Source organism: Dreissena polymorpha, chromosome 1 (genome assembly GCF_020536995.1).
Source record: "Dreissena polymorpha isolate Duluth1 chromosome 1, UMN_Dpol_1.0, whole genome shotgun sequence".
NCBI lineage: Eukaryota > Metazoa > Mollusca > Bivalvia > Myida > Dreissenidae > Dreissena > Dreissena polymorpha.
Genome location: NC_068355.1, coordinates 90808709 through 90836605, shown reverse-complemented (window position 1 = coordinate 90836605; position 27897 = coordinate 90808709). Strand labels below are relative to the sequence as shown.

The window sequence follows — 27897 nt, the reverse complement described above, 5'->3', positions numbered from 1 at the left end:
CCATAAGTATTTAGTAAACTGTAACGGTAATACTGGATAAGTGTTGTTCATAATTACACTTACTCATAGTTATGAGTAAATTTATTATTCTCTATTCTCAAAATACTATTAAAATCTCATCATCTTTATAACCCATATCATCATCATTATCATTATCAAACAAATAATACACCAAAGACAAAATAGGAGTGAGTGCTTGTATTTGACAGGACTTTCAACAAATAAATGCAAAAAACAATTCTTCTGACGCCCGTATATGTTGTATGCGCAATGGATATAGACCTCAACGGCACCGCTCAGTTGAGGAATCTCGAGACGACTGGAAACGGTGTAACATCTTTGTTCAGGTGTATAAAGAACTGAAACGATACTATTTAAATGCTGTAGGGCATGTAATTATGAATACTTCGTATACACATGTGTGTCATGTGAAAAGGTGCAAATGTATTCATAACAATTAGACGTCAAGTATATATCTCAAAAAAGAGTTACTATTTGAATAAACTGATCCCCGCCGATGCCCACAGTGCACACAGGACGCCCCCAATGCCCATCAATCACGCTAACTTGCTTAAATATTATAAATAAACAAATGTGAAACATTAATTTGTTCAAAGAAGCTGCTAATATCTGCAAGATTCATCTACCACCACCAATCAAGAGAAGTGTACATGACTTCACGTACACCCCATACAATAATCAGTAGTAATAAACGATTCAGGTAAAACCGCGAGCGGGATACGCAACCCTACTGCCATTTTTGTTTTCTTATTTTTTCTTTTAATGGCAGGGGGACGTATGAGGACCCATGGCTCGAGACCGGTGTCTAGGTGCCTTCATCACCTCCCAAAACCTCTAATTTAGAGAAATCTACAAATAAGCAGCTATTAAGATACTGTAACATTAAGTATTTTATAGTAAAAATGTAATTAAAACATTATCAATTTCATTGCGCAAGTTAACATAACAAACAAACATCAAAAGCATCCTGCACACACCCCGGACATCAACAAGAAACAAACAAATCACTCAAACCATAAAATCCATAAAGCATCTATAAAGAATGTTGATAAATCATAAATATTCCGAGAAATATATAAATGCATATGACGAATTTAAGAGCTATAATAAACCGACTTCAACATCTAACCAGTCACACCAAAATGAAAATATTAAGTAATCGTAAAATAAAAATGTCTTTAAAATTAAACGTTCATTACGAACGACAACAAAAATTATAACACTGACATTTAAACATACCAATATTTCAATAAGTATGCTGGAGGTACTATCTCCAGAAATTGAGAGTCTCGAAAAACATGACACCCATAACTTAAAAGACCTCATTCAAACACAATATTATGTAAAAAATGAGTCAAAATAATCAAGAAAACTTAGCTGCTTCAGACTCAAATGAAAATACACCCATCGTCTTTCCCAGTAAAGAAATCTGTTCGTGTTAAGATCCCATCTCACATAGACTAAAAACCGAACTGAAAATATACTAAATATAGACTTTATAATAGCAAAATTATAAACATAAAAGCAATGTAACCAATTATTTAACCATACATATGTTCATTAAGGGCGGGCGGGCGGGGTTATCACCCTTTCGTTTTCTTGCTCCATAACTTTGCCTGTCAAAAACAACCCTCGAATGGCGTCTTACTAGATGTGCAAATCATATATACCCCAAAACGAAAAACTCGTGCGCTTTCGCGCTAAAACATGCACACAAAACCCGTGCATTATACGCGCTAAACCATTACCATAATCTCTCTTCTAAATAACACGTATTCAACCATACTATAGCGTATTTATCAAACCGAGAATAATTTCATTTATTCATAGTTATGAGTAAATTTATTATTCTCTATTCTCAAAATACTATTAAAATCTCATCATCTTTATAACCCATATCATCATCATTATCATTATCAAACAAATAATACACCAAAGACAAAATAGGAGTGAGTGCTTGTATTTGACAGGACTTTCGAATAAAACAAAGAGAGAATACAAATAATATAAAACATAAAATGAATACCTAAATATTCTCCACCACGTTATATACCTCTCGAACTGTGTTTTAACTGAAAAGATACAGTTATAAACATTTGTAAAAGCAATAAAATCAATTCAATCAAAATAGGCACACTATGGCCTTCAACAACGGTCAACTGACCACACAAGCCAACTGGCTTATCAACATCAGGCACACTCTGGCCTTCACAAACGGTCAAATGACCACACAAGCCAAACGGCTAATCAACATCAGGCACACTCTGGCCTTCACAAACGGTCAAATGACCACACAAGCCAAACGGCTAACAACATCAGGCACACTCTGGCCTTCACAAACGGTCAAATGACCAATCGAATAATGCACAAGAGAATTAAACAGATATAATAAAACAATATTTACCAAATTAATGATAACCATTAAAACGGAAATAAAAATATCATAATCATAATCCTTATAATAATAATAACATACTACATAAACCATACCTTTATGTTCTCCAATACTTAATATACCATTCGTACTGTCCAGTTACTGCACTGCAAAAAATAAACTTGCAGATTGTTAATTCCATGTGAACATGCTTTTTAAGAAAATAAGGTCAACTCACAAAAGCCAACCGGCTTTCACACATCAAATCAACTTGCTTTAAAAAACGGTCAACTGACCATACAAGCCAACTGGCTTACCAAATCAGGCCAAATGGCCGTAAACAAATTGGTCCAATGACCACAAGGAACATACACACAACACAAACACAGAACTTAATAATACTCAAAAGCATTTCCAAACCATTTATATAATAATATATTATAGTGTCTTTAAATGTGCTACGAACAACACATCATACATTTCAAATCACACATACATTAATAATGACTTTTCACAAATCTAAATTTAGCGACACCGATAATCTGTCTTTCAAAGAATCTTTAACATATCCGTCCTTAGTGGAAACACTTTTTCATCTATCATGTCTTTGCAAAAGTCTATCCACAGTCTTATTATTGGCACTTATAGATGCTCCACCAGCACGAAAAGAATGAAGTCCATATTTAGAAGAAACATAACCCATTAGACTTAACTTCTTCCTCAAAACTATCATTTATAGTAGAATAACTTATATGCTTATTATTAGAAATCAATTTGAAACAGTGTTAAACATTACACAAATAAACTGTTCTAAACACATAATCAGTAGATGAACATGCAATATCTGCAACACACAAACACTTTTCAAACAATTTCACAGGACATGTGTCTGTATTAGTTTTGCAATCAGAACAGTATTACCCTCTCTTAAAATGTCCGTTTTTGACTTTTCAACTTAAATATCACAATGCATATCTAAAAATACAACATCTGATCTTTTAACAGACAAAATTTCACTTATCCTAAAAAACCAGCATAAGATAAGAAAAAGATTGTAACGCCTCTTAAATACCCCAAAGAACAATCGCTCTCAGAAACAAAAGTGTGATAAAATTTCTTTAATATATCTGATGTAATAGGCTCTTTTTTAACTACCGTCTTTGCAATTCTCCGAATGCACCCAAATAAAATACATCATAATAATCCTAGTAATAATAATAACATACTACATAAACCATACCTTTATGTTCTTCAATACTTAATATACTATTCGAACTGTCCAGTTACTGCATTGCAAACAATAATCTTGCAAATATTGTAAATTCTATGAGACTTTCGTTCCAAGAAAGTTCGGTAACCTGACAACACAAGCCAACAGGCTTTCACACACCATTTAGACTGGCTTTAAAAACGGTCAACTGACCATACAAGCCAACTGGCTTTCAAAATCAGGTCAATTGGTCTTAAACAACTTGGTCCAATGACCACAAGAGACATGCACAAATACCAAACACATTTTACGAATGTTCTCACAATCAATACGTATGTTCTGCTCTTAAAATTAAAACTACCGACTTGACATTTGTTTTTAGGTTCAATTCACCAACACAGACATACTTTAAGCTACTGATCGAACCCTGGCTCAAATTTCCATGGCAATAGCATAAGCTCAATTGATATACTAGAACACCGTATTAACTTTGATTTACTAATTTGGAAACAACAAAATGCTTAATACACTCAAATACAAAGCTATAGGTACTTGGTCGGCTGCAAAACTAGTCAATTTTTAGAATTTTAACCCATCAAACAAATCTCAAAGAAAACCGTTATTGATGCAAAGTTGAATTTCTGTGACTCTAAAAAGAATACATGTACCATCTGAGAATAATCCCTGTTGCTGAACCGTTACTTGTTTTTGTTCAATTAAACGCAAAACCTAGAAACCCATTCATTTTTACGTGCTAAACCATAACCATACTCTTTCTCTTCTAAATAATATGTATAGACCAACATCATTCGGTATTTATCAAACCTAAAATAATTTCATTCACTCAAAATTCGTTAATGTAGTATTATCCATTCACAAAATACTGTCAACTATTCCTCCTCCTCATCAATAACGTTAGCATCATCATCAACATTTATAACATCGTCATCAATAAAATCATCATTATTAATCTTAACAAGTTATTTTCTAACACATAATTACACAAAACAAAACAAACAACAAATTATACCTTTCGAGCTGCCCTCTTACTATAATGTTACACTATTCATTATTTATTCTTCGAACTGTCCAGCTTCTGAAAAAATAAACTTCGCAAACATGTGTAAATGCAATTTCAACATGTGTTTTGAGACATATTTTAGTGAACTGACACGCAAGCAAACTGGCTTATACGCATCTGAAAAAATCTGCTTTAAACAAAGTGTCAACGGACAACCCGAGCCAACCGGTTAATTTACATAAGCCAATCTGGCCCTTAATAACATACATTTAATGTTCTCCAATATATATAATATCCTTCGAACAGTACAATCTTAACATTAAATAAAAACAAAAATGTAAATGTAAACGCACGTTTTAACAAATTTGGTTAACAAACTACACGCGCTAACTGGGTTTATCCACATCTGGTCAACTGGCTTTCACCAAAACGATAAGCAAAATTACACATGTTAACTGGCATTCAAAAAACGGCCAAACACCATAAAAGCAAAATGTCTTTACACATCAAGCCAACAGTCCACCAAACAAGAACAAAAACTATCACGAAAACAAAATGGACTTATATTGCAAATAAATCCGGTCTACTTTTGTTATCATTACAGTACCTAATCTTTAAAAATGCATTAAACTATGACGAAACTAAATTTAACAAAACCGATAAATGCCTTTCATCTAAGTTTAAAACAACAGTCTTATTGTCAACGCTCTTTTCAAACCAAATTTATACCACAGTTTATCCAAAATATCGTAAATTAATTAGCACATATGCATACACCATTATTGACACCAACCTTGCAGGGGAAACTTAACGTCTTAAATTATTATGAAAAATATAATAACTCTTAATGTTTTAATTCAATTTAGAGAAAATGTTTAATTGTATACAACAAAAACATAAACTGTTTATTCAATATCCAGCGAACGAGATGTAATATATGCAAAACACAAACATGTTTCGAAAAAAGTTTACAAGACAAGTCTCTATAGCTGTTTCATAGATGAATAGAAAATATATTTCCGTAATGTATCGATTTTTGATGTTACATTCTTAATTCACAATTGGAATACCTGAATAGTTTAAAGATATGTTCGCATAAATTTTCATCCGCTTATTATCATACCACCTCATATATCGCACACAACCATCGTGCTGAATTATATGGAAAACGGCAGTTAATTGTTATTTATCGTTTGTTGAATTATACGCTTGGAACTAATACACAAACTTGTAACACATGTATTACCATATAAGGTGTTATATCTTAAAAACAATAAAAATAAAGCAAGGTGTTCGTAAAAACATGAGGGAGAGTGATCTAACTCTGCTATCAAAACAACCTGGAGTGACACACTATGTGGCCTTACCTATATATAATCCTACCAGACCATTACATTTGCGACCTCTTTTTGAACTTAAATAGTTTCATTTTTACACAATAATCAAATCAATTGATGTATCTGAATAGTTGGAACTAAACAAAAACAACAGCACAAATAAAGATATGGAGCATGTTATTGAATATACTTATCATAAAAGTTAACAAGGAACACAACCTGTGTTAATTTCAATCGGAATGTTGTTGCCAGTGTTATTACAATAAACAGAACCAACAAGTCTGACCTTTGTTCGAAGTTCCAGCTCACCATTCCGCTTCTAGCAGAGAATCAGTCCTCTCATCGAAAATCTCCTTCCGAATACTATGTATTTCGCAAATGAACGCCTAAACTACTTTATCACCCTTTCGTTTTCTTGCTCCATAACTTTGCCTGTCAAAAACAACCCTCGAATGGCGTCTTACTAGATGTGCAAATCATATATACCCCAAAACGAAAAACTCGTGCGCTTTCGCGCTAAAACATGCACACAAAACCCGTGCATTATACGCGCTAAACCATTACCATAATCTCTCTTCTAAATAACACGTATTCAACCATACTATAGCGTATTTATCAAACCGAGAATAATTTCATTTATTTGTAGCTTGCAATTATAATCGCTGTAAGATTGTGTGTTCGGATACCATCACGCCACCGCTTAATTTGAAAAGGACATATATTCAATTGGCGTTAAACAACATTTAACCACTCTTAAACACGATAATTCGATTTATTTGAGCCTGGGCTGTGACTTCGTTTGATGTGCTTGCATATTTTTTGGCAAAGTATTTTTTTTAAAAATCTAATTAAAGCGCAAAGTATTCAAACATGAAAATATGTTGTCAACACAATCAATTGATTCTTTAAAATATATAATTTTAAAACAAAGTATGCAACTCACTGTCAATGAGCAATGATTTTTAAGGTATCGTATCGTTTGATTCTGCTGTATGAAGACCTTATTCGAATATTTTACATGAGGGTATATACATATATTAAAACGATTTCATGAACGATGATGGTATCTCTTAAATGGATTTCTCTCTTATTAACATTTCCAGAGTTTCCTATATATTATATATATATAAATATATGTCAAACGATTTAAGCTATGTTACCTATGAATTCACTCTGAATTGTATGCAATAGTGTTCTATATGTTCAGGTGGACTTCTTAATCCGTGTATCACACTGATGTTTTGCCTTACGGGCAAGCTTCCGTGGAAGAAGTACCCGCTCTACGTACCTTGTCAGTTCGTAGGGGCCTTCATCGGGGCCGCAGTAACATATGGATTATACTATGGTATCGTCACTGTATTTACACATAAATTTTCACAATTTCTGTTGTTGTGGCCGTTTGTGCTCAAGGAACAAAATACAAAATTGAAAATCAATGCTGATTACTTGTATTTCACGATAAACGCAAACTTGCCAACCCATTTTGCGCGCCATGTGATATCAGATAATATAATAATATAAATATAAGGTACACACATGAAAGTAACTGCATAAAAATTAACAATGAAATGGACAAATACATAATTATAAAACACGTTCTTTTCCAGAGTCGTTATTTCAAGACAGAGAACAAGACTTTGCTAATGTATTTGCGACATTTCCGGCGCCAGGTGTGTCAACTCTCACTGGCTTTTTTGATGTGGTAAGAAGTCCTTGAATATGATTACAAGTATCCAAATTAACAAGTATAAAACCTTTTTAATTCACTTTTTTTTTTAATTTAATGTATGGTGTCGTTTAATGGCCGTACCATTTTTTTTCTAATTTTGTCATTTTTTTACTTATATGTAAGACAGTTTTAATTATGTCAATAATATCTGGAACACTCATTTTTGCCATAATTGAGCACACGCATTAATTATAATAGTACACATGCATTTTACACAATAGTGCATACATTTTAAACATACATAAGCGCATTAAGAATTAATTAGAAAACTGGCTAATATGTCAACTGTTATTGTTAGACTCTTAACTAGAATAATAAACTTGTCTTCATTGCTAGGTGGTTTACCTAATGGCCACATGTATAGAGTTTTCAAGGTACTTAGAAGAATTGGTATGTTCATAACTATGTACCAGTTTCTGTTATTAAACTGTAAAGAAATGGTTATTCACAACCAACGCATAACTTACTTAAGCGATAGAACCATATTATTTGATTCTCAGTCTCGGTTAAAGAAGGCTTACTAAAGCCATAAACTTTAAAATGCAAATAAGGTTAAGGTTCCAAATAATCTTTCCCAGCATACACAAATGTTACTAGCAATGGTATCGGTACTAACATCATCCCGAAACGAAAACTATATGTTAAATAGAAAAGGCTCATCCAATTTATTCATAGCCTTTACCAGAAGGCTCGCATAAGGGCTATTAGTTAACAAACATGTAATGAGAGTGTTGAAACTCATACACACAAATTGGCCCCCATTTTATGGACTACAATTTTGTTTCTCAAGGCATTATACATAGATACAACAACAAATGACTTAGCAAGAAAGAGGGTTTTTACCTTCTTAAAAAATCTGGCTCTTAGCTCTTCAGATTTAAAAGCAGCAACATTTGGAGTGGTTGGAAGCTCACCATAAACTATCGTAACCAACTTTCTGAAAAATTTACAGAAGAAGCAAAAAACGTTTTATTTATCTTAATATTTTGTTAAAGACAGAAGTTGCTTAATATTAGTACAAAATACAAAAATTACATATCGAACACTTGAATCAAAAATAACTTTCATCAATTTTTATATTTTGAACTTTTTTCGAGTTGCTATACTATTGCAGAGAAAATACTAAACATTTAGTTTTCCACGTGAAAATATCCTTATTGAAGTTACGATAGTTTTGCATCAAAATGTTTGGAATGTTTAGTTTTAAAACTTTATTAGCATTTTTGATGGTTAATTCACAACTGTTCTAAAGTAAAAAATCTTTTCAGCTTTAACTTTTGACAACTTTTCTAATAATATCTAATGTCCAGACTATAATAATTTCATAAAGTTCAGGCAAATCTAAACCAAAACTGTTATTAGTTTGAGACGGGTAATCAGTAACTTTGTGAACCGTATGAACAGTTTATTCACATAATGTTGATTGTTTAAAAAATTGGATTAGGAAAAACTCGCCTTTTTACTAAAATTGGGAAATATGTGTTTGTTTGTTGTTGTATTTTAGCTAATAAAATACTTAAAAAAATGAGAATAAACATGATTTTAATATTACATAAACTAAGGTTCATTTTTTTAAACTTGATGGTAGATGAATTAAGTGGTGGGACTATATAGATATTAAAAAATAAAATAATATATATAGCAATTATTGATTGATCTTAAATTTTATTGGCCAGTCAATACATAATGAAGAAATCATACATAAAATATCAGTACTATTTTGCATTCGGTGTACACACCCAGCACTTTTTTTTCAAAAATCACAAGTTTTGTCGGAAACATATGACAGTGTTGACCAATCAACATAATACATCGCTATATGATCCTTATGTTGGATTTTGGATTTTATGCGTTTGTTTGAACACCTGAATATATTTTTGGTAAACGAGCAGCACAATTTGATAAGGATTACTAAAATTGTGTCATTGTGTTGTTTGCACAAATCTACAGAAAAAGTTATGATTTCCCAATTAAATGGGTTCATCCGTTATGCTATACTTATCAACAATGATTGTCAACCAGTTTTTCGGATGATAATTTATCTGGTTTGGAAGTCTATACGGAACGTTTTCGATTTCGAAAAATGAGTGTAATTTTAAGAGATGCAAAAATTCCATATTCATTTGGGCCTACTGGCAGGAAATCTCTCCAACATTGTATTGGTTCCTGGTAAAGGTCAATAAAGGTTCAATCTATTATAAGACATCTGCTCTGAACAAATACAAAACGAACTTAAACTCCTATTATGATATATCGCACAACAAAAAGACATCATCTTTAAGGCAAAATGCCCAATTCAACTAGCATAAATAGTGTGTTTTAAGCGTGATGACATCCAAGAAACTATCATTTAATAGGTTTTTAGAAACAAGAATTGTTTTTAAGGCATGTTGATATCAAATGCATTATGATATTGTAAATGTTTAAAACCAAAGGCGAATTAAAATAGCGGTGTTGACGGCTAACGCACCCCTCTCTGATCACACAAAACTTAGGTTTGTCAATAGTAAAGGTTTGTCAACATTTATTTTAATAAACACATACAATTATTTGACTAACGCGGAAAACCTTGACTGCATGACGATGAAATAAAAGTAATTTAGGTACTAAGTTTTAATAAAGTAACGCCCCCCCCCCCCTTCAATTTAACAACCTAGATATACCCCTGAAAACTAAAGTTGCGATAAATAATCATCATTATGTAATGCATTTTTGTACGAAAGACTATCGTAGCTCAAGTTACGATAGTTTTCGTGAAATAATTTGAGTTTTTAATTTATAGAAACAATTTCATACAGTAACGCCCCCCCCCCCTGCAGAGTAACATTCTTGATATTTCCCGGTTTACAAGTTTTATTCATAACAGGCCCGTAGGCAGAGTTTTGAAAAGGGGGTGCAAATTTTCCTAAGAAAAATTTGAAAATGAAACGTAAAATCCTGCATTCTGGTGACTTTTTATCTGTACATGTATTTACAGACTGAAGTTAAAGAGCATTTTGTATGAAATTTCACTTTCATTGACCATACTCAGTGACTGATGAACATACATTTGATATAACATACATGAATAACCCACTACGGTTTTTCAATAACCACCTTTTTCGATCAGTCACGGAAATACACTATTTTATACGGTGATTAACCCGACACTAGTATGCGCGCACATACTTTATTTACATATGCAACAACAAATTTATAGAATGTAAAATCAACAATAAGAACAGTATAAAATATCATAATTTATTGGAATCTTGGAATCTTAATCAAATTTGTGTATTTTACCATTCCAAAATTCTACCATTCTTAAATAAAGCAAATTAAAGAGAAACATTTGTCTTTTTTCAAAACAATTGTTTGTCTGCTTCTATGGATAGTATCAGTGGCCTAGCATTGCTCTAAATGTGCTAATAGTGCATGTTACAACAAACACTGATTAACAAAACTTGTCTTCCCTAATCTGCATAAATACTAAACAGAAATTAAAATGGTATAACTGGTTACTTTTATATATTTTTTAACTATTTTTAACCAATCAGTTATCTATTTCTAAACGAATTTCAGAAACATATAACAAATAAGGCTTTGTAAAGACCCTATAGCCACAAACGTCTGGCCCTATGGCCTCAAAGTCCTAAACAAATAGATAGATCTATTCGCCCCTTTATGCTCAAGATCCGTCACAGTTAATGAGCATAAAATGTTATGTTATAACGTTTTAAATTAATTTAAACAACTGTTTAAGAGTAGGACATATTTTCAAGTGTACAGTTTGACATAATTAAAACATTGCGGAAAGTTCTGTATGGGAAGCTATCTTGGAAATGACTTCATCGAGAAATTAATTTTATGGTGACTTGTCGGTGGCCTATTGAATTCAACATAATTGTAACGCTTAAATACGAAAACTCACTGCATTCCGGGAAAAAGAGAAATAACCATTTATGCGTCAAATAAAAATGGCTGCAACTTATAGTACAATTTTTTTACTCGTCAAAAATATTGGGTGCGAATTGACCCAACGCACCCCCCACTGGCTATGGGTATGCATAAAATTGTTTTGACATGCCAGCCTGCATTAAAGCCACACGCCTTGAAATGAAAGTAAATATAAGTATAAATAAGAAACATATTTTATATATGCCAATAAGAATATATCTGGTGGTTACAAGGTAGAAATCCGTCTTTTTGCGCTTTAAAAGTTAAAAATAGTCGCGTTTGTTGAAATGGACGTATACGTCTAGAAATCCTACTTTGGGTTTTAAAAGCGGTACCGTTTGAAAAATAATAAATCACTTGTTAACTAGGCTATAGATTTAACTTTATCTATGCCAGTGAAAATATATCTAGCGGTTACAATGTAGAGATCCGCCTTTTTGCGCTTTAAAACTTAAAAATAATCGCGTTTGTCGAAATGGACGTATACGTATAGAAATCCTACTTTCGGTTTAAAAATTTAAAAGAGTAATACATTACTTGCTAACTAAGCTTAAGATTTAATGACAATTGTGCACACTTTCGCATTGCATCTATATGTATTGATTAACATGTATTTCATTTCAAGGTGTGTGACTTTAAGATCGGGGTCACTGTCCATGTGTATTTTCATTCATATCGAAAACTCAAATTTTCTTCAGTCATTCCCGACGGTCAGTTTCGACAGTCTACCCCGACAGTCAATTAAGGTATCTTGGCAATCTATCGTTTTGAATAGGTATATATGTGTAAATAACTGTGTGACGTTTCGAGTAAATGATATATTTCGATGTGACAGGCGATGGGTTGTGGTCTTCTGACGGGCTGTACATGCATGCTGATCGACCCTAACAACGCAAAGACAGCGTCCGGTGTGACCCCAATAGCACTTATCTTTCTCGTCTACGGTATAGTTATGTGTGTCGGAGTACAAACCGGCGCGCCACTCAATTTCGCTGTTGACCTTTCTGGAAGATTGTTTGCCGCATTGGTGGGCTATAAATCGTTCCAGCGAGAGTAAGTACATGATCATGTACGCGCCTCTCGCGTCTAATGTGCGTTTATTTTCCCTGCAGTGTAGATGACTTGACACGTTTGGCTGGTATTCAATGTCTAAACGAAGCACAAGTGCGGCAACATGTATAATTACAATATACAACCCAAATTTGGGTAGTGTACCTAAAACCTTTAGATGGTATCTTAAACTAACAAAGTAAAACTTGCATCCGGGAAATATCTTATACAGGGGGGGGGGGGGCTGCGTATATGGGAGCTTACCGCATTTAGGTGAGAAAGTTGGAGCAAAACTTCAAAGATGGCGTCGTTTTAGTGTTTTTCGTGAAGGAGTAGCGGATATTTTCACCCGGTTAGCCAGTTTATATTTATATTTCTTTTGAATGGATACGCCCTTTCGGCTCTCCGGTGTTTGTGCTTCCCCGGTTTTTTGTTTCAAGATCGTAGACGTAGGGATAAAAAAATATTGAAGAAAAACCGTTCACAAATCTGTTGTCTCCTTACGTGACGTTCGAAAAATGGGATGTGCAAATATCATTTTCTCTTATAATACACAGTATTTATGCGCGTGTACGTTAAAATATAACTAAAACCATGATTGTTTCATTTTCCCGACGCCGTTTTATATCTTATAACTAATTTATTGCCAAAAACTATTGGTTTAACCCCTCTTTTTGGAACTGACTTCTTTTAAAGCACTTTTTGGGACATGACTTCCAAATACACGAACTTTCTGTCGTGAATGAATTTACCATTGATATGAATGTTTTAAAGAACGTTTCCTCTGTTTAAATGTATACCTCTTTCATACTATTCAAAGATACGAAACCTCAAGCTACATTACAAAAGATGAAACATAACTTGTATTGTTATAAACAGCTACATTATATGTGGGGAGCTTCACCTTTTTGCAATATCCATGTACTATTAAGCAGCATAGCGCCCTTTTTGGAAGTGATATTATGTTCTGATGTTATGTAATCGACTTACCGGTTCTGAATCCATTTTAAACTAACTGGTGGGTGCACACAGCAGCGGATAATATGCAGGTCAAAAATAGATTTACATCCGGTGATGCTGGTTTTGACACCCGACGCATATCTACATTTATGAATGAAAGACTTCATGAACCGTTGACGTCGCTCTTGGTTACCAGAAAAATTCCCACGTACGGATTTCAACCGTAATTGTTTACTATCTATTAAGTGCACACGTACTGGAATTTGTATAGCGTTTTTTTTAAACGTGTATGTCAAACGCGTGTGCCGGGAAAACAGGGCTTAATGTATTTTTTTGTTCAGCTCTATCATATTTATATCAAATCTGTGTGAGAAAATGTCTGTGAACAATAATCCGGTGTTATTTTTTGAAAATATTGAGGCGTTCATTAGTTATGGATCTAAAACGGAGCATTAATCCGCATATTTAAAAAACACCGGGCGTATTGCATATTAGTTCGTAGACATGAAATTATTTCGAAAGAAAGGAATAATAGGTTCAATTCTATATGAGCAAGTCTCGCTGCGCACGATTACGCTCTTACTTTTCGTATATATTCGACTCTTATGAATCTTTACAAATACATAGTGTTTTATTTTGCTTAAACTTAATTAAGTTATGCATCTATATGTACTTTAAGCAGCATAACATGACTTCCAAATGACCAACAGCTCTTTCATATGTGAAAGAGATTGACACGAAATGCCTACCCATCTATAATAAAGTTTATATGTGTACTTCAATATTACAGTTTTATAGCATTTTATGTGGTGCAATATAATTGTTTTCTTTATCATTTTACTGTATAATTATAAAAATGTTCTACACAAAACCTGCCGACCAACTGAATCAATTCACCGATTTTAAAGAAGATGGGTTGTGGGGTGGCTGATATACGAGATAATAGAATAATTATCAGCCCTTTCAGTAATATTTTAATTAATTCAATGTATTTTATGACGTGTCGACCTTATTCTGATATGAAATTTTCTTTAAACATTCTTTTACTGTCTTTTCAGATGACGAAGGTTAAAGGGCGAAAATAAGTGCATCTTTCGTTGCAGTATAAAATTATGTAATTAGGAATTTAAAATTTGCGGAGGACTGGGATACCATTCCCCATTCATGGACCACATGAGTTTAAATGTAGAATATGCAAAAAAGAGTCCTTTAACAGAGCCTGCCTAAAACAGCCAATCAAACAAACGAACCAAACAAAAAATGTACAGCTGATGTATAATGTTCTTCATAACTGCATGCTGACCTCTGATCTGTGTTAGTTAGTTGTTAGGCATTGATCGCTTCTATCGTTGAATGATAAAAGTAGCCACTGAAATTATATGCGTTTCACTTCGTTTGTTTACCCAAACACAACAAACTGGCTACGAGGATAAAACTTTGTGGATTATATTTCGAGAATTTTATCCGTTTACTAAGATTGTGCGTGAAATTCTGGATATAAACACAAAATGGCAACGGGCCTGATTGGGAACATTAACGCATATGACAGCAATGTCGAAACATGGACTTCCTACCAGGAACGACTTGAACAGTACTTTATGGTCAATGACATCGATAATGAACGAAAAGTGGCAGGACTTTTAACACTCCTCGGGGAAAAGACGTACGGGTTGTTAAGGAACCTCCGTACCAGCAAAGCCGTCCGAGAAATCGTATGAGGAACTTTGTCAGCTTTTACAAACTCATTTGTGCCCGAAACGGTTAATAATCGCGGAACGATTCCGATTTCACAAGAGAAAACAAGCAGTGGGCGAAAGTGTGAGTTGTTACGTAACTTCACTTCGGAAGTTGGCAGAATTCTGTGAATTCGGATCGAACTTGAACGATTCTTTAAGGGACAGGTTCGTTTGTGGACTTAAAGATGCAGGAACACAGCGAAGATTATTGTCAATCGCTGATTTGACATTGCAAAATGCCATAGAAATAGCGCTTGCCATGGAAGCTGCACATAAGGACGCCGCCGAGGTACAGTTATCGGCAGCCGCCGATGTGCCTGTCAATCGAGTTGGACATTCAACAAAACCTAAGAAATGGAAGCATCACAAACATGCCAAAGAGAGCAGCAAGTGCATCAATTGTGGGAAAACTAACCACCCCTCCGAGAAATGCAGACTGAAAGATGCAGTTTGTCATCACTGTAAAGCAAAGGGACATATAAAGGCTATATGTAGGAAGCTTAAGTCGGTGCAGTGTTTGGAGGAAAACGTTTCAGTGATCAACACTGTGAACAAAGGAGACAACGGGAAATTCATCGTTAAGCCGAAGATTAACGATGTCGAGGTACCCATGGAGCTTGATACAGGATCAGCAGTTACCCTCATATCAAACAAGGATTTCCGAAAACGATTCGGAAATATGACGCTCGATCCTGCTTTTTCCATACTGAAGACATATTCAGGCAATGTCATAGAGCAACAAGGGACAGTTATGGTGCATGTCAGTTATAATGGACAATCGCGAACAATGCGACTTTGCGTCGTGAAAGGTGATGGGCCTGCACTGTTCGAAAGGGACTGGCTGAGTCACATCAAACTGGACTGGGACACACTTTTTAACGTGAACTCTGTGACAACGGAAGGCCTGAAGGTACGTCTAAATTCTATACTTGACAAACATAAAGACGTGTTTAGTGACGGTTTAGGACAGGTGAAGGGCATTAAGGCAAGGCTAACCCTAAATGAAAATGCTCAGCCTAAATTCATAAAGGCTAGGCCGGTACCGTACTCTATTAAGCCAAAAATAGAGAAAGAACTGGACAGTCTCGAGAGTCAAGGAATCATCTCGAAAGTGGACACCAGTGAATGGGCGACACCGATCGTTCCTGTCGTAAAAGGAAACGGCGATGTGAGAATATGCGGTGATTTTAAGGTAACCGTAAATCAATCAATCAAAGTTTATAGATAATCTCTCCCAAGAATCGAGGACATTTTCGCCAATCTGTCGAATGGGCGAAAATACAGCAAGCTTGATATACGACAAGCGTACCTACAACTAGAATGCGAGGACGAACCCAAGGAGTTGCTAACGATCAACACCCACCGAGGATTGTACCGTTACAACCGGATGCTATATGGGGTTTCTTCTGCTCCAGCTATATGGCAACGCACAATGGATCAAATTCTTCAAGGAATCCCTGGGGTGCAGTGCATGCTGGATGATATGGTGATTACTGGTGAAAGTGATAATGTGCATTTGGATAACTTACAAAAGGTGTTGTGTAGGTTACAGCAATATGGAATTCAAGTAAATAAGGACAAGTGTGAGTTTTTCGTGCCAAGGATTACATTCTGTGGTCATGAAATTGACGAACAAGGTTTATGGAAGTGTCAGGATAAAGTAGAGGCGGTATTGAATACACCACCTCCATGTGATGTAACATCACTTAGGGCATATCTCGGGGTACTCAATTATTACCATTGTTTTCTGCCAGATCTCGCGACCGTAACAAAGCCCATGAACGCGTTGCTCGAGAAAAATCGAAAATTCGTCTGGTCAAAAGAATGCCAGAGCGCGTTCGAAAAGTCGAAAACACTTCTCATTACGGAACCTGTTCTTACACACTACAACCCGGAACTTCCGGTTAGGCTCGCGTCGGATGCCTCACCGTTCGGTATTTCCGGTATATTGTCACACGTTATGCCAGATGGCTCAGAAAAGCCGATCGCGTTCGCATCAAGGTCACTTACCAAAACTGAAATGAAATATGCTCAAATCGATAGGGAAGCATTGGCAATTTATTGGGCAGTACAAAAGTATTACCCATATCTCTATGGTAGAAAGTTCACATTGGTTACTGATTGCCAACCCCTCACTTCAATATTCAGCCCGAGCAAAAGCATTCCGGCAACGACTGTCGCACGCGTTCAGAGATATGCTATATTTCTCTCTGGATTCGATTACGATATACAGTACAAAAGTACTAAAATGCATACTAATGTGGACGGATTGTCGCGTTTATCCGCGCCGTCAAAGGAAAAAGGTAAAGAAATTTCAGTTGAAGATGTGTTCTATACTTCTCAGTTAGAACAAATTCCTGTCACGAGCGCGGAAATCAGCCGTGAAACTATGCGGGAGCGCGTTATGTCACGTGTATTTAGGCAAGTACAACAAGGTTGGAATACCAATGAAAATGACCCTCTTTTGAAAGGCTATTACGCGCGACGAAATGAATTGACGATTCACCACGGATGCTTAATGTGGGGCATTAGGGTGATAATTCCCATTAAGATGCGCGAACGTGTGCTTGATTTATTGCACATCAGCCATCCAGGTATCGTTAAAATGAAGGCACTAGCGCGTAGTTACGTCTGGTGGCCTGGCATTGACACTGACATCGAACTCATGGTTAAAAGATGCGAACCGTGTCAGATGCAACAGAAATCGCCCGCGAAAGTTCAGTTACACCCGTGGGAATGGCCTACGTCAAGAGCGAATACATGTAGATTTCATAGGTCCATTTCTTGGACGCATGTTCTTGGTTATCGTAGATGCTCATTCGAAATGGCCAGAAGTCATCGAAATGAAATCGATAACTTCTGAAAGAACAATTGCAGAATTGCGTACAATATTCGCAAGATACGGCTTGCCCAAGCAATTAGTATCAGACAATGGTTGTCAATTTACATCTGAAGAATTTTCTCTGTTTATGAAGAGAAACGGGTTATGTCATATAAGAACTGCGGTAGCAAAACCGTCCACAAATGGTCTTGTGGAAAGGTTCAATGGCTCTTTCAAATCTGCAATTCGCGCTTTAATGCATGAAAACACCGATTTCAATTTGAAGATCAACTCTGTCTTGTTGGCATATCGTAATACGCCACATTGTACGACGGGGGAAACTCCTGCAAAACTGTTTTTTCGGTCGGAATTTGCGCAGTAAACTTGATTTGATGATACCCGACACACAGACACGAGTCACTAATGGTCAAATGCAATTGTCAATGGCTGACAATAGAAAAGTTCGCGAATTCGAATTAGGCCAACGTGTCTTAGCGCGAGATTTCAGACCTACTTCAAGGGAAAAATGGATCCCTGGGTCAATAGTTTCTCGAGATGGTCCACTATTATACAAAGTAGATATCGGGAATAATATGACATGGAAACGCCATGTTGATCAGCTTCGCGCGTCGGAAATGCAGAAGTATTCTGGTATAAATGTACCTGTTTTCACACCCTTAGAAACTACTTTAAATGCCGCGAACACAAATGTCAGTGAACTTCAGCCGGCACCGAATTCGATGGAAATAAATGAGTCCCGGGATAATCGTTGTAATGATACGGATTTACGATTGCCAGAAAGACGCTATCCATTACGCAATAGAAGACCGCCCGAACGCCTGCAGTACTAATGACACTGATGGTTTAATGTTAGGCCAATTACGTTTTATAGTGGCATACAGACATTAACTTTAGTTGGCAGGAGAGAAAGACAGGTCATCAGTTATTTTTACAACCTGTGTCGAATTTGGACGCACACTTATGTTCTTTGATTGCATGCTATAATGAATAAAAAGTCATGCTTAGTTAAGAGGTCATGAACTTGAAATGGTCAAGGTTTTATTGATTATTCATTATATTTGTTAGAACTGTGTACATTGATATTTACATGTAAACGCATGTGTTTGTATGTTCATTTTTATGTACATGTATGATCAATGAAATAAAAAGGGGAGAATTGTTGTGTATTTAGATAATGCCGCTACGCCACGCCTACTTGTAAATGAAGCGTAGCAACGCTCCGCCCCATGTTCTTCATAACTGCATGTTGACCTCTGATCTGTGTTAGTTAGTTGTTAGGCGTTGATCGCTTTATCGTTGAATGATAATAAAGTAGCCACTGAAATTATATGCGTTTCACTTCGTTTGTTTACCCAAACACAACAACAAGCCTGACATATAATTGCTATGAGTGCTACTTCATTACACGTTTTGTTCCGTATATGTCATGGCGCTAGTTTCTCACTTTTTTATGAAAATAAATCATTATCTGTGTTACGTCATTTATTCCAACGATGTCTCTGCATACATTTTTAATTGTATTCAGCACTTACATACATGATAACAAAAAGATTTGGGTCGGAATGAATTGGTTATGCATTTGACATATTAACTTACGATTAGAAGGCAATGTTAGGAACACACGAAATAATCTTTCTATGTGAACCAATACTTTATTCCCTCAATACAGCAGTCTTAAATAATATGTATTAACAAATGTATAAAAGAGAAAAAAATACATGTATATATATATATTGATCACTTCTACTGAATTCATATCGTGTCTTGCATTTGCACAAATCTTTCTATCCACTACAAATTCACTTTTTGCGATTATAATATAGTGACCAACTCAGAACTGGTTTAAAAGACGGTCGTCCAAAATGTGTCACATCAAAGTCACATACATGTATCAGTATCGTTATGGTAAAACGTGTCAAGTGTCATTGTATTAAATAAACAATTAATATTCAAGTTTTCAAATAAAAAAACATCCACCGATAAGCATCTTCTAAGAAGGTGTCAGGTATTCCAAATTGCTTCATGTATTCCGAATCGCAACAATGGCAGTATTTGGTTACAGCAACCTTATACTAGTATCGAAACGTCTTTACTCTTTTCTGTTTTTCATTACACTTATATTGCACGTGCATGTGATTGTTTGGCGTGGTACCTCGACGTAATCTTTTTTGTTTGATTGGTGGGTTTTCATGTACCTTTCGCTTTCTAGAGCGATACACACTTCGTTACGCCGTCTTTTTTAATCTTGGCATCCTCGACATTTATAACTGGCGTCTTTATATCTGGAAATAGTAGGCATTGTATTTCATTTAGTAGGCATTGTATTCCGTTGATGCATATTCAAACATAAGTATGTCCATATGTGTTAAAATAAACAGGTAAGAATTACACTGTGTTAATAATACCGTCGAATGTCTTATATTTTACACACACTAAATATAAGCGTTAAGTACGCGATAAAACATATAATAATAAAAATTAATAATATAACAATTAATATAAAAAAGATAACTTGATTTCCTCAAGTGAAAATGATTTCCAAAACATTCGCACCAATGCAGAATTCATTCACGACAGTTATTTTGCATAAAACCTTCTAACATAGGAAAGTGCTGTTTATCATTTGGAAGTAAGGTCCCAAAATGTGCTTAAAATGAAGTTTAGTTCCAAAAAGGGGGGTTAAACCGTTACAATTCGGCATTTAATGAATTAATAGACATAAAAACGGGTCGAGATAATAAAATAATCGTGATTTATGTTATATTCCACTGTAAACATGTAAAAAAATACTGTTTATTGTGAGAGAAAATGATATTCGAACATCCAGCATCTCGAAGGTCAAGAAATTAAACAACAAATTTGTCGACGGTTTTGCTTCAATAACTTTTTTATTCCGACGTCTATGGTATTGAAACAAAAAACCGAGGGGAGCACAAACACCGTAGAGCCAAAATGGCTTATTCATTCAAAAGAAATATAAATATAAACTGGCTTACCGGGTGAAAATATCCGCTACTCCTTCACGAAAAACACTAAAACGACGCCATCTTTGAAGTTTTGCTCCAATTTTCTCACTTAAACGCGGTAAGCTCCCATATACGCAGCCCCCCCCCCTGTTATAGCAAGTTTCAAATATCGTGTTATTTTATAAAAACATAATTGATATTTGTGTTTTAATTTTCTGCAATTATCGATAGTTTCAAGATTGATTTTAAATAAAGTTAAGTTAACAGTTCGGAGTGCCAATGCACTAAATCTTATCTATAAAACTCTTGCAATAAAAGTTATATACATGCTTAATTATATTTTAATACATTAGCTTTGTTCCAAGATATGAATATGCTTAAACACACACACATATATATATATATATAAATATATATATATATATATATATATATATATATATATATATATATATATATATATATATATATATATATATATATATATATATATATATATATATATATATATACATTTTTTATTATTATTAATCAAATTATTTATTTATATTTATATATGTATATATTTATATTAATTTATTTAATTATGTTGATTGCGCATTGTATTGCATGTATTCCTACCGTATTCATAGAAACGTTTCCGATTACTGGTTCCTGGTCGTGCCAGCGGGCTGCTATACTGGAACAATTATAATGGTGACGACATATCAGCTGCTCATTGGGAACCATCTGCCCGATGCTAACCTTGACTACACAGAGAGGGACAACGAGGACCGTAAAGCCAACAAAGAAAATGACACAGATTTGGAAATAAGAAGAGCCACTTTACAAAGTGAAAGTTGTTCTGTTTTAGACGGCGTTAATGGCATCCATGGAGCAAATCTAAACGGGTACACGATGGATGAACTCGAAATTGGTGGACTGATCCCGATAACTAACTCAGGAATAACCACCAATTGTATTCCCGAGGCGGTGGTGCAGAGAGGTGATATTAATCCGACAAGCATCCATTCTCAGCTTCCCCAAGTAGCAAGTTTATGACTGCCGTCAAAGAGTGAGAGTTACAATGTGCCGTTAATCATTTCGGTTATAAACTTCTTTTCCTAGATGAGGAGTTTAATTTGAAAACGATGCATCGTATAATAGCTTATAATATGTATGCATACTCATTCAAAGGTTCTCAATAAACATGTTAGTTTGAATTTTTTCTTTTAAGTTCAATCCAAAGTGGTTTTGACCAAACACGTGTGTGGTATATAAATAGATATGAAACGCATGTATGCTATGTATGCTTGTTAATTTAAATCTCTGTACACATGTATGCTGCACAGGACTTTTACAATTCGTTTGCATTTTACGTACATAAAAATTAAGAGTTTTACATTTTACAAGTCAGTTTGACTTATGTACGGCATTTTTTGGCATCGTAGGAATCGTAAAAATACGTGCTCTTGGCCGGGTGGTTTTAGAGGCAAACTTATTTTGCCAAACAGATTATATATTATTTTATATTTGAGAACAGAAATAAACATCAGATGTTAAAGGACATGCATTAATATTAAGTTCGAACTGAACAACCCCTTTCAGTACAACGTGACAGATTTAAGAAAAATGATTGCATAAAAGGTAAAGGCATTTTTCAGATTATTACATAGAAGGAACCTCTGGATTTCGGAGGATAAACTTGTGCGTTTCATGCCTACAAGAATTAATCCTGCTCCTGTTTGTTCATAGCGGTGTACTTGTGTTTATGTTGTATTACTTCATTTAGATGTTTAAAATATAAATGAATACATATATTGCAAATAAATGTTGCTTTGTAAGGTGTTTTGTTATCAGTCGAACAAAGCGCTTCCGTTATGTTTTTAATTGAATGTTTACAAAAACACTGAACACCACGCGCGTGCCTGCGAACGCCATCATTCGGTTCCAGCATTCAATTTAATTACGTGGTTGTCTGTATTTTATAATAGAGCTTATTTGATTGTTTCGGATGGGATTTTTTGTGATGAAATGTGATTTACCCAAGTATTGGTATATATGCATCGAGACCGAAGACACGGCAATTTTTAATGTCTTACATGTGAAATGTTTTTTAATCAATATCTTATAACTTCAGTATTTTGTTGAACAATTGATGGATTAATAACAGTGGCAGTGACCTACATGACTGTCAAATCTTAAAAAAACAAATTGCTTTGTTATACGGTTCAAGACAGCGAGAATAGAGACTGTGTAGATAATGTAATGCATTTCATAGAAACCAAAATGGGGATTGAGAGTGCAAAAGAGACAATCAAAATACACAGATCGTATAAAATATGCAAATACAATAAACACAAGGCACGACATATAGTCGCAAAATTCGACATAAACAGGACACTTTACCAGGAACCATTGCAACCAAGGAATCGCTAGGACGGGAGCGTGAGTGGCGTACGATGTATTGCATGGCACATCGATGGACTAACACAGCAGTAAAGGGCCAATAGAGACTTTAGTAAATATTGAAACCAGTTTGAAATTATATTCCTAAAAGAAGCGTGAACTAATAAAAACATTGACATTGAATTACATGGTTATAATTTATCTCAATCGTACATAAAATATCAAAATACATAGACGTGCGAAACTTAACAGTGGGGGAATATTAGTTTATATAAACAATAAAAAGGTTAAGGGCGTTAAGCTAGTTAAAAAAGATTTACTTTGTATTAAATTAAATAAGACGTTTTTACAGGATGAAGAAGATTTTTATGTTCTATTTACCTATATTGCACCAGAAAATTCAGCTTTTCGTGATATGGTCAATAGAGATGCCTTTTTTCAATTAGTCATCAGGTTTTAAGGGATTTAACCACAGGAGTTAACCGGTTATGCCAGGACCTATATCAATAAAAAGAAATAACTTTTTAAATAATAACGGAAATAAATACTTTAAAAAGGCTAACTTTCGGCATAAATACTCAAAGTTTTCAACCACAAGTAATACATGGTTTGATATGGTATGTATATATATATATATTGAGAAGTTAAACAGGCACAACATGTATAAAGATGGTCATAGTAAACACGTGATGCTTATAGCGAATTTTTAATGCGATTCAAAAAAAGAATTTTTGAAACTTTTTAAAAAGAAATCATTTAATAGCACGGGTGATAATATTGGCATAGATGCTTTTTTTTAACATTTAAAAAGATTATTTTCGTCAAATATAAGTGACGAAGAAGAAGATTTTAACGAATACGGAACACGTCACAGTACAAATAACACGACATAAGGGACATTTGAAAACAGCGCCATGGTCGGTCCCAAGCCCGGATGAGAAAAGAGGAGGGTTGTGCGCAGGGCCAGCACCCCAGCCACATTAAAAACCAACACGCTAAAGAAACCAACACCAAAAAAGCAACAATACCGGACCAAGGATGGAAGCACGTCAGGAAACTGGACCTAGAACGGCTAATCATCCGATAGCAGATATCTCGGACCAAAGTCATCACGGCGGGTGGGCTGCTGGAATGTTAGGACAATCGACCAGACCGGAAAGCTAGCCCTAGTGTTGAAGGAGATGGAGAGTTATGGAATCAGCTTGTTAGGAGTAAGTGAGGTGATATGGACAGGCACTGGAAAGAGACAGCTTGCATCAGGACAAACCATAGCCTTCTCAGGAAGATCAGATGGCCAGCATGATCAAGGAGTAGCACTGATTATGGACCTAGAAGCACACAAAAGCCTGATAGAGTGGAAGCCTATTAACGAAAGACTCATGTCAGCAAGATTCAACTCTGCATATGCTAAACTCACAACTGTAGTTTGCTATGCACCGACAGAAGTTGTGGAAGATAAGAAAAAGACGCCTTTTACGACCAATTATAAGAGGTCATTGAATCAACACCAAAACATGATGGTCTTCTTGTCTTTGGAGATTTGAATGCGAAAGTCGGACAGGACAACACAGGTAAGGACTCCACAATGGGCACACAGGAATGCGGAATAAGGAATGACAATGGTGAGAGATTGGTATAGCTATGTGAAGAAAAAAACATGGTTATAGACCCTTTCAGTTAATGCCGGTTTTAATCATCTCCCTTGTGTGACGTCATGCGATGATAATCGAGTGTATCGATTGTAAACGAGAACAGAAATCTTGTTAGAAAATATTTTTTTGAACGATGTAAATGGATGAACATATGCACGAAAAGATTTGAACTGACCTAATTGTTAATAATGTATTATTTTCAAATTAAATTTTGATATTCGGTTTATACTGCTGATACAGCAGCGGTATTGTTCATCAGAGAACGTGATCGGAAGACTAAATACTGAAAATCTCACAAAACAAAACAACTAAATAAGCCGCATTCTTTCTTATAGTAAGACTTTTATAAATGATGTTTAAAAAATGATGAAACATATATTTATTTGATCACAATTATAAGTGGTGTGGATATTGTTGTTGTTCATCAGCGATCGAACGTGTAAGAGATGCATTTAATCAATTGTAAAACAAAGCCCTAAAAAGCGAAATACATAACAATTGTTAAATTTTATCATTTTCTTTTCCATTGAATGGATATCGTTTCGTTTACATTGAATGACAATATTAATAAATGTTAGCATACATACGGAAACGAACTTTGCATATTATTCAAATTGAACTGTCTTTACATGTATATTGAAATCTCTTTACTTAAGATAAGAAGTGATACAAATCTAGTATTTTATGACAAATAAATCTATATATTTAATTTATTTAACGCAAGTATTGTTTATCCTATTGTGATTGCTTGATTTCATGATGGTGTTTTGTACACTGAAATAACGTACTTAAATCTATACACGTAAATTTCAGAGCTACAGATAAGCTGCGTATTTGCGTAAATACGCAATAAAAAATGTGGATACGCAATCTTTTCAAAATCTTAGCGTACTGGTACGCAAAACAAATCGCCGATACCCAATTCGAGCCGCCTTCTAACCTTATAAAAAATCCCGTTTAGGTTTGGCCGTTTTGACTCGATCGACAAGCGCTTGTTTTATATTGTAACGTATTTCCCAAGCATTTAGATGATAACACATGCGAGTCAAACAAAATGGCGTCTCGAGGCAGACGGAAAGTTCCGCAAAAAAATACAAAAAAAAACGTATAGATTTTTTGTCGTGTTAAATAAATTTGATGGCGAAACAATTGCAAAGGGTATTGTTAATGACCTTATTGAACAATCTATACTTCAATTGAATACATAACTATATGTAGGTAAGTTTTTGAGAAGCTAAATGAATGTTTTATCGCAATAACCCTATTCAATTGTTTGTTTTGGTACAAATACCCAATTATTTTTAATATGAGCGGGTATCATACTTTTGGTTACCCAATCACTTTATTCATTACCCAATTCATTCTTATTTTGAAGGGTATTACCCAATTTCCCCAACAAAAGCTTATCTGTAGCTCTGCACGTAATAGCGGTGTTTACATTTGCCGGTACCCGTTCAATACCTCAATTGCGTAGTAGTGAAATTGCACAATATTTTAAATTTATTTATAGTTATTAAACACTGTATTATTATGATTAAACTGGCTATTCTTTTTAATGTTAAAATATTTATTGAAGCAAATGTTCAGTATTTTGGCTTTAAAATTTTGCTAAATTGACTGCTTAATATGCCAAGGGGGGATGGGGTATCATAAATTGTGTTTAATTACCAGACACTAGGCTGCAACATGTGGTTTATGCAGAGACCCACGTATAGGTCTCTGGGTTTATGACACCTTGTTTTCTTTGTAATTGTCTGGGCAGTATCCGATCATAACGAGATAATCGGGTTGTGATGAGCAAAGGTGCAATAAAACACCGGGATAAAAATGCTGCAACAAAAAGTGTCAACATTGGTGTGAACAATTAAATCAAACAATTACATTAATCAAGAGAATTTATTTTATGTGTAACAAGGTACGTTTTTTCAGAAAAATATAGTTTCAAATCAGGAACAATATGTTGCGTACATAAAATCGATCTCTTGAATTGTTGTTTGTTTTCACCATTACTTTACAAAAAAATGGTCGCGAATAAGTGCCAAGTATGGAGTTTTTTGTCATAACCACATACAGAGCTCTTACATTGTGTTCTACTCCCGAATTCGTTGTTAGTAAAGACAAATAATAACAACAGTATAATCGTTTCAAAAATGCATTTTTTTGCACGCAAATGTTTTATTCAGACATAACTAGTAAAATTTTATTTGATATGTTGCATGATTATCATTATAAACGATGATTTTGTCAGCCTTCCCTTTATCCGCTTATATGAATTCCGCCTCTTTTCGCCAACCAGTGGGCGGAGTCTAAACTTTGCAGGTGGGGTGAATTGACACTTTAATTCCCATTTTCAATGGTAAAGGTCATGTTCTCAAGTGGTAAAAAAGCGCTCAAATCATATGCCAAATATTCCAAAGATCAATACCATTAAAATATAAACGTTCGGCGCTTTTTTCAATATTTGGCATTTTAATAAAATATTTAAGTTTAAAGTTTAGTGGTAACAGTGCGGGATTTGTCTTGCGACACACAGGGTATTGAACGGAATGTTTAATGTATTTTCACGCTTAAATGTACTAAAATGAAATATGCGAAAAGCGATAGCTTTAATTGGCGTCAATATAATAAAAAAAATGAAATATTTGTGCAATTGACGCATATACGGTATAGTGCAG

At 34.7% G+C, this 27897-nt stretch overlaps 1 protein-coding gene and 1 long non-coding RNA gene across 2 annotated transcripts; one reads left to right on the top strand and one right to left on the bottom strand.

Annotated features, from left to right (window-relative positions):
* Positions 1–183: 183 nt before the first annotated feature.
* Positions 184–6604, bottom strand: LOC127840249 (uncharacterized). Its single transcript, XR_008030515.1, has 2 exons — positions 2512–6604; positions 184–2093 (listed from the first exon to the last, which is right to left on the bottom strand). It is a non-coding gene; the product is annotated as an uncharacterized LOC127840249 (long non-coding RNA).
* A 587-nt stretch (positions 6605–7191) lies between these two features.
* On the top strand, positions 7192–22333 carry LOC127840233 (aquaporin-9-like). The gene is made up of 4 exons (XM_052368700.1): positions 7192–7308; positions 7571–7665; positions 12464–12681; positions 21815–22333. The coding sequence occupies exons 1-4, from the start codon at positions 7200–7202 to the stop codon at positions 22221–22223; spliced, it is 831 nt and encodes a 276-aa protein (XP_052224660.1). The 5' UTR covers positions 7192–7199; the 3' UTR covers positions 22224–22333.
* The last annotated feature ends 5564 nt before the right edge of the window (positions 22334–27897 follow it).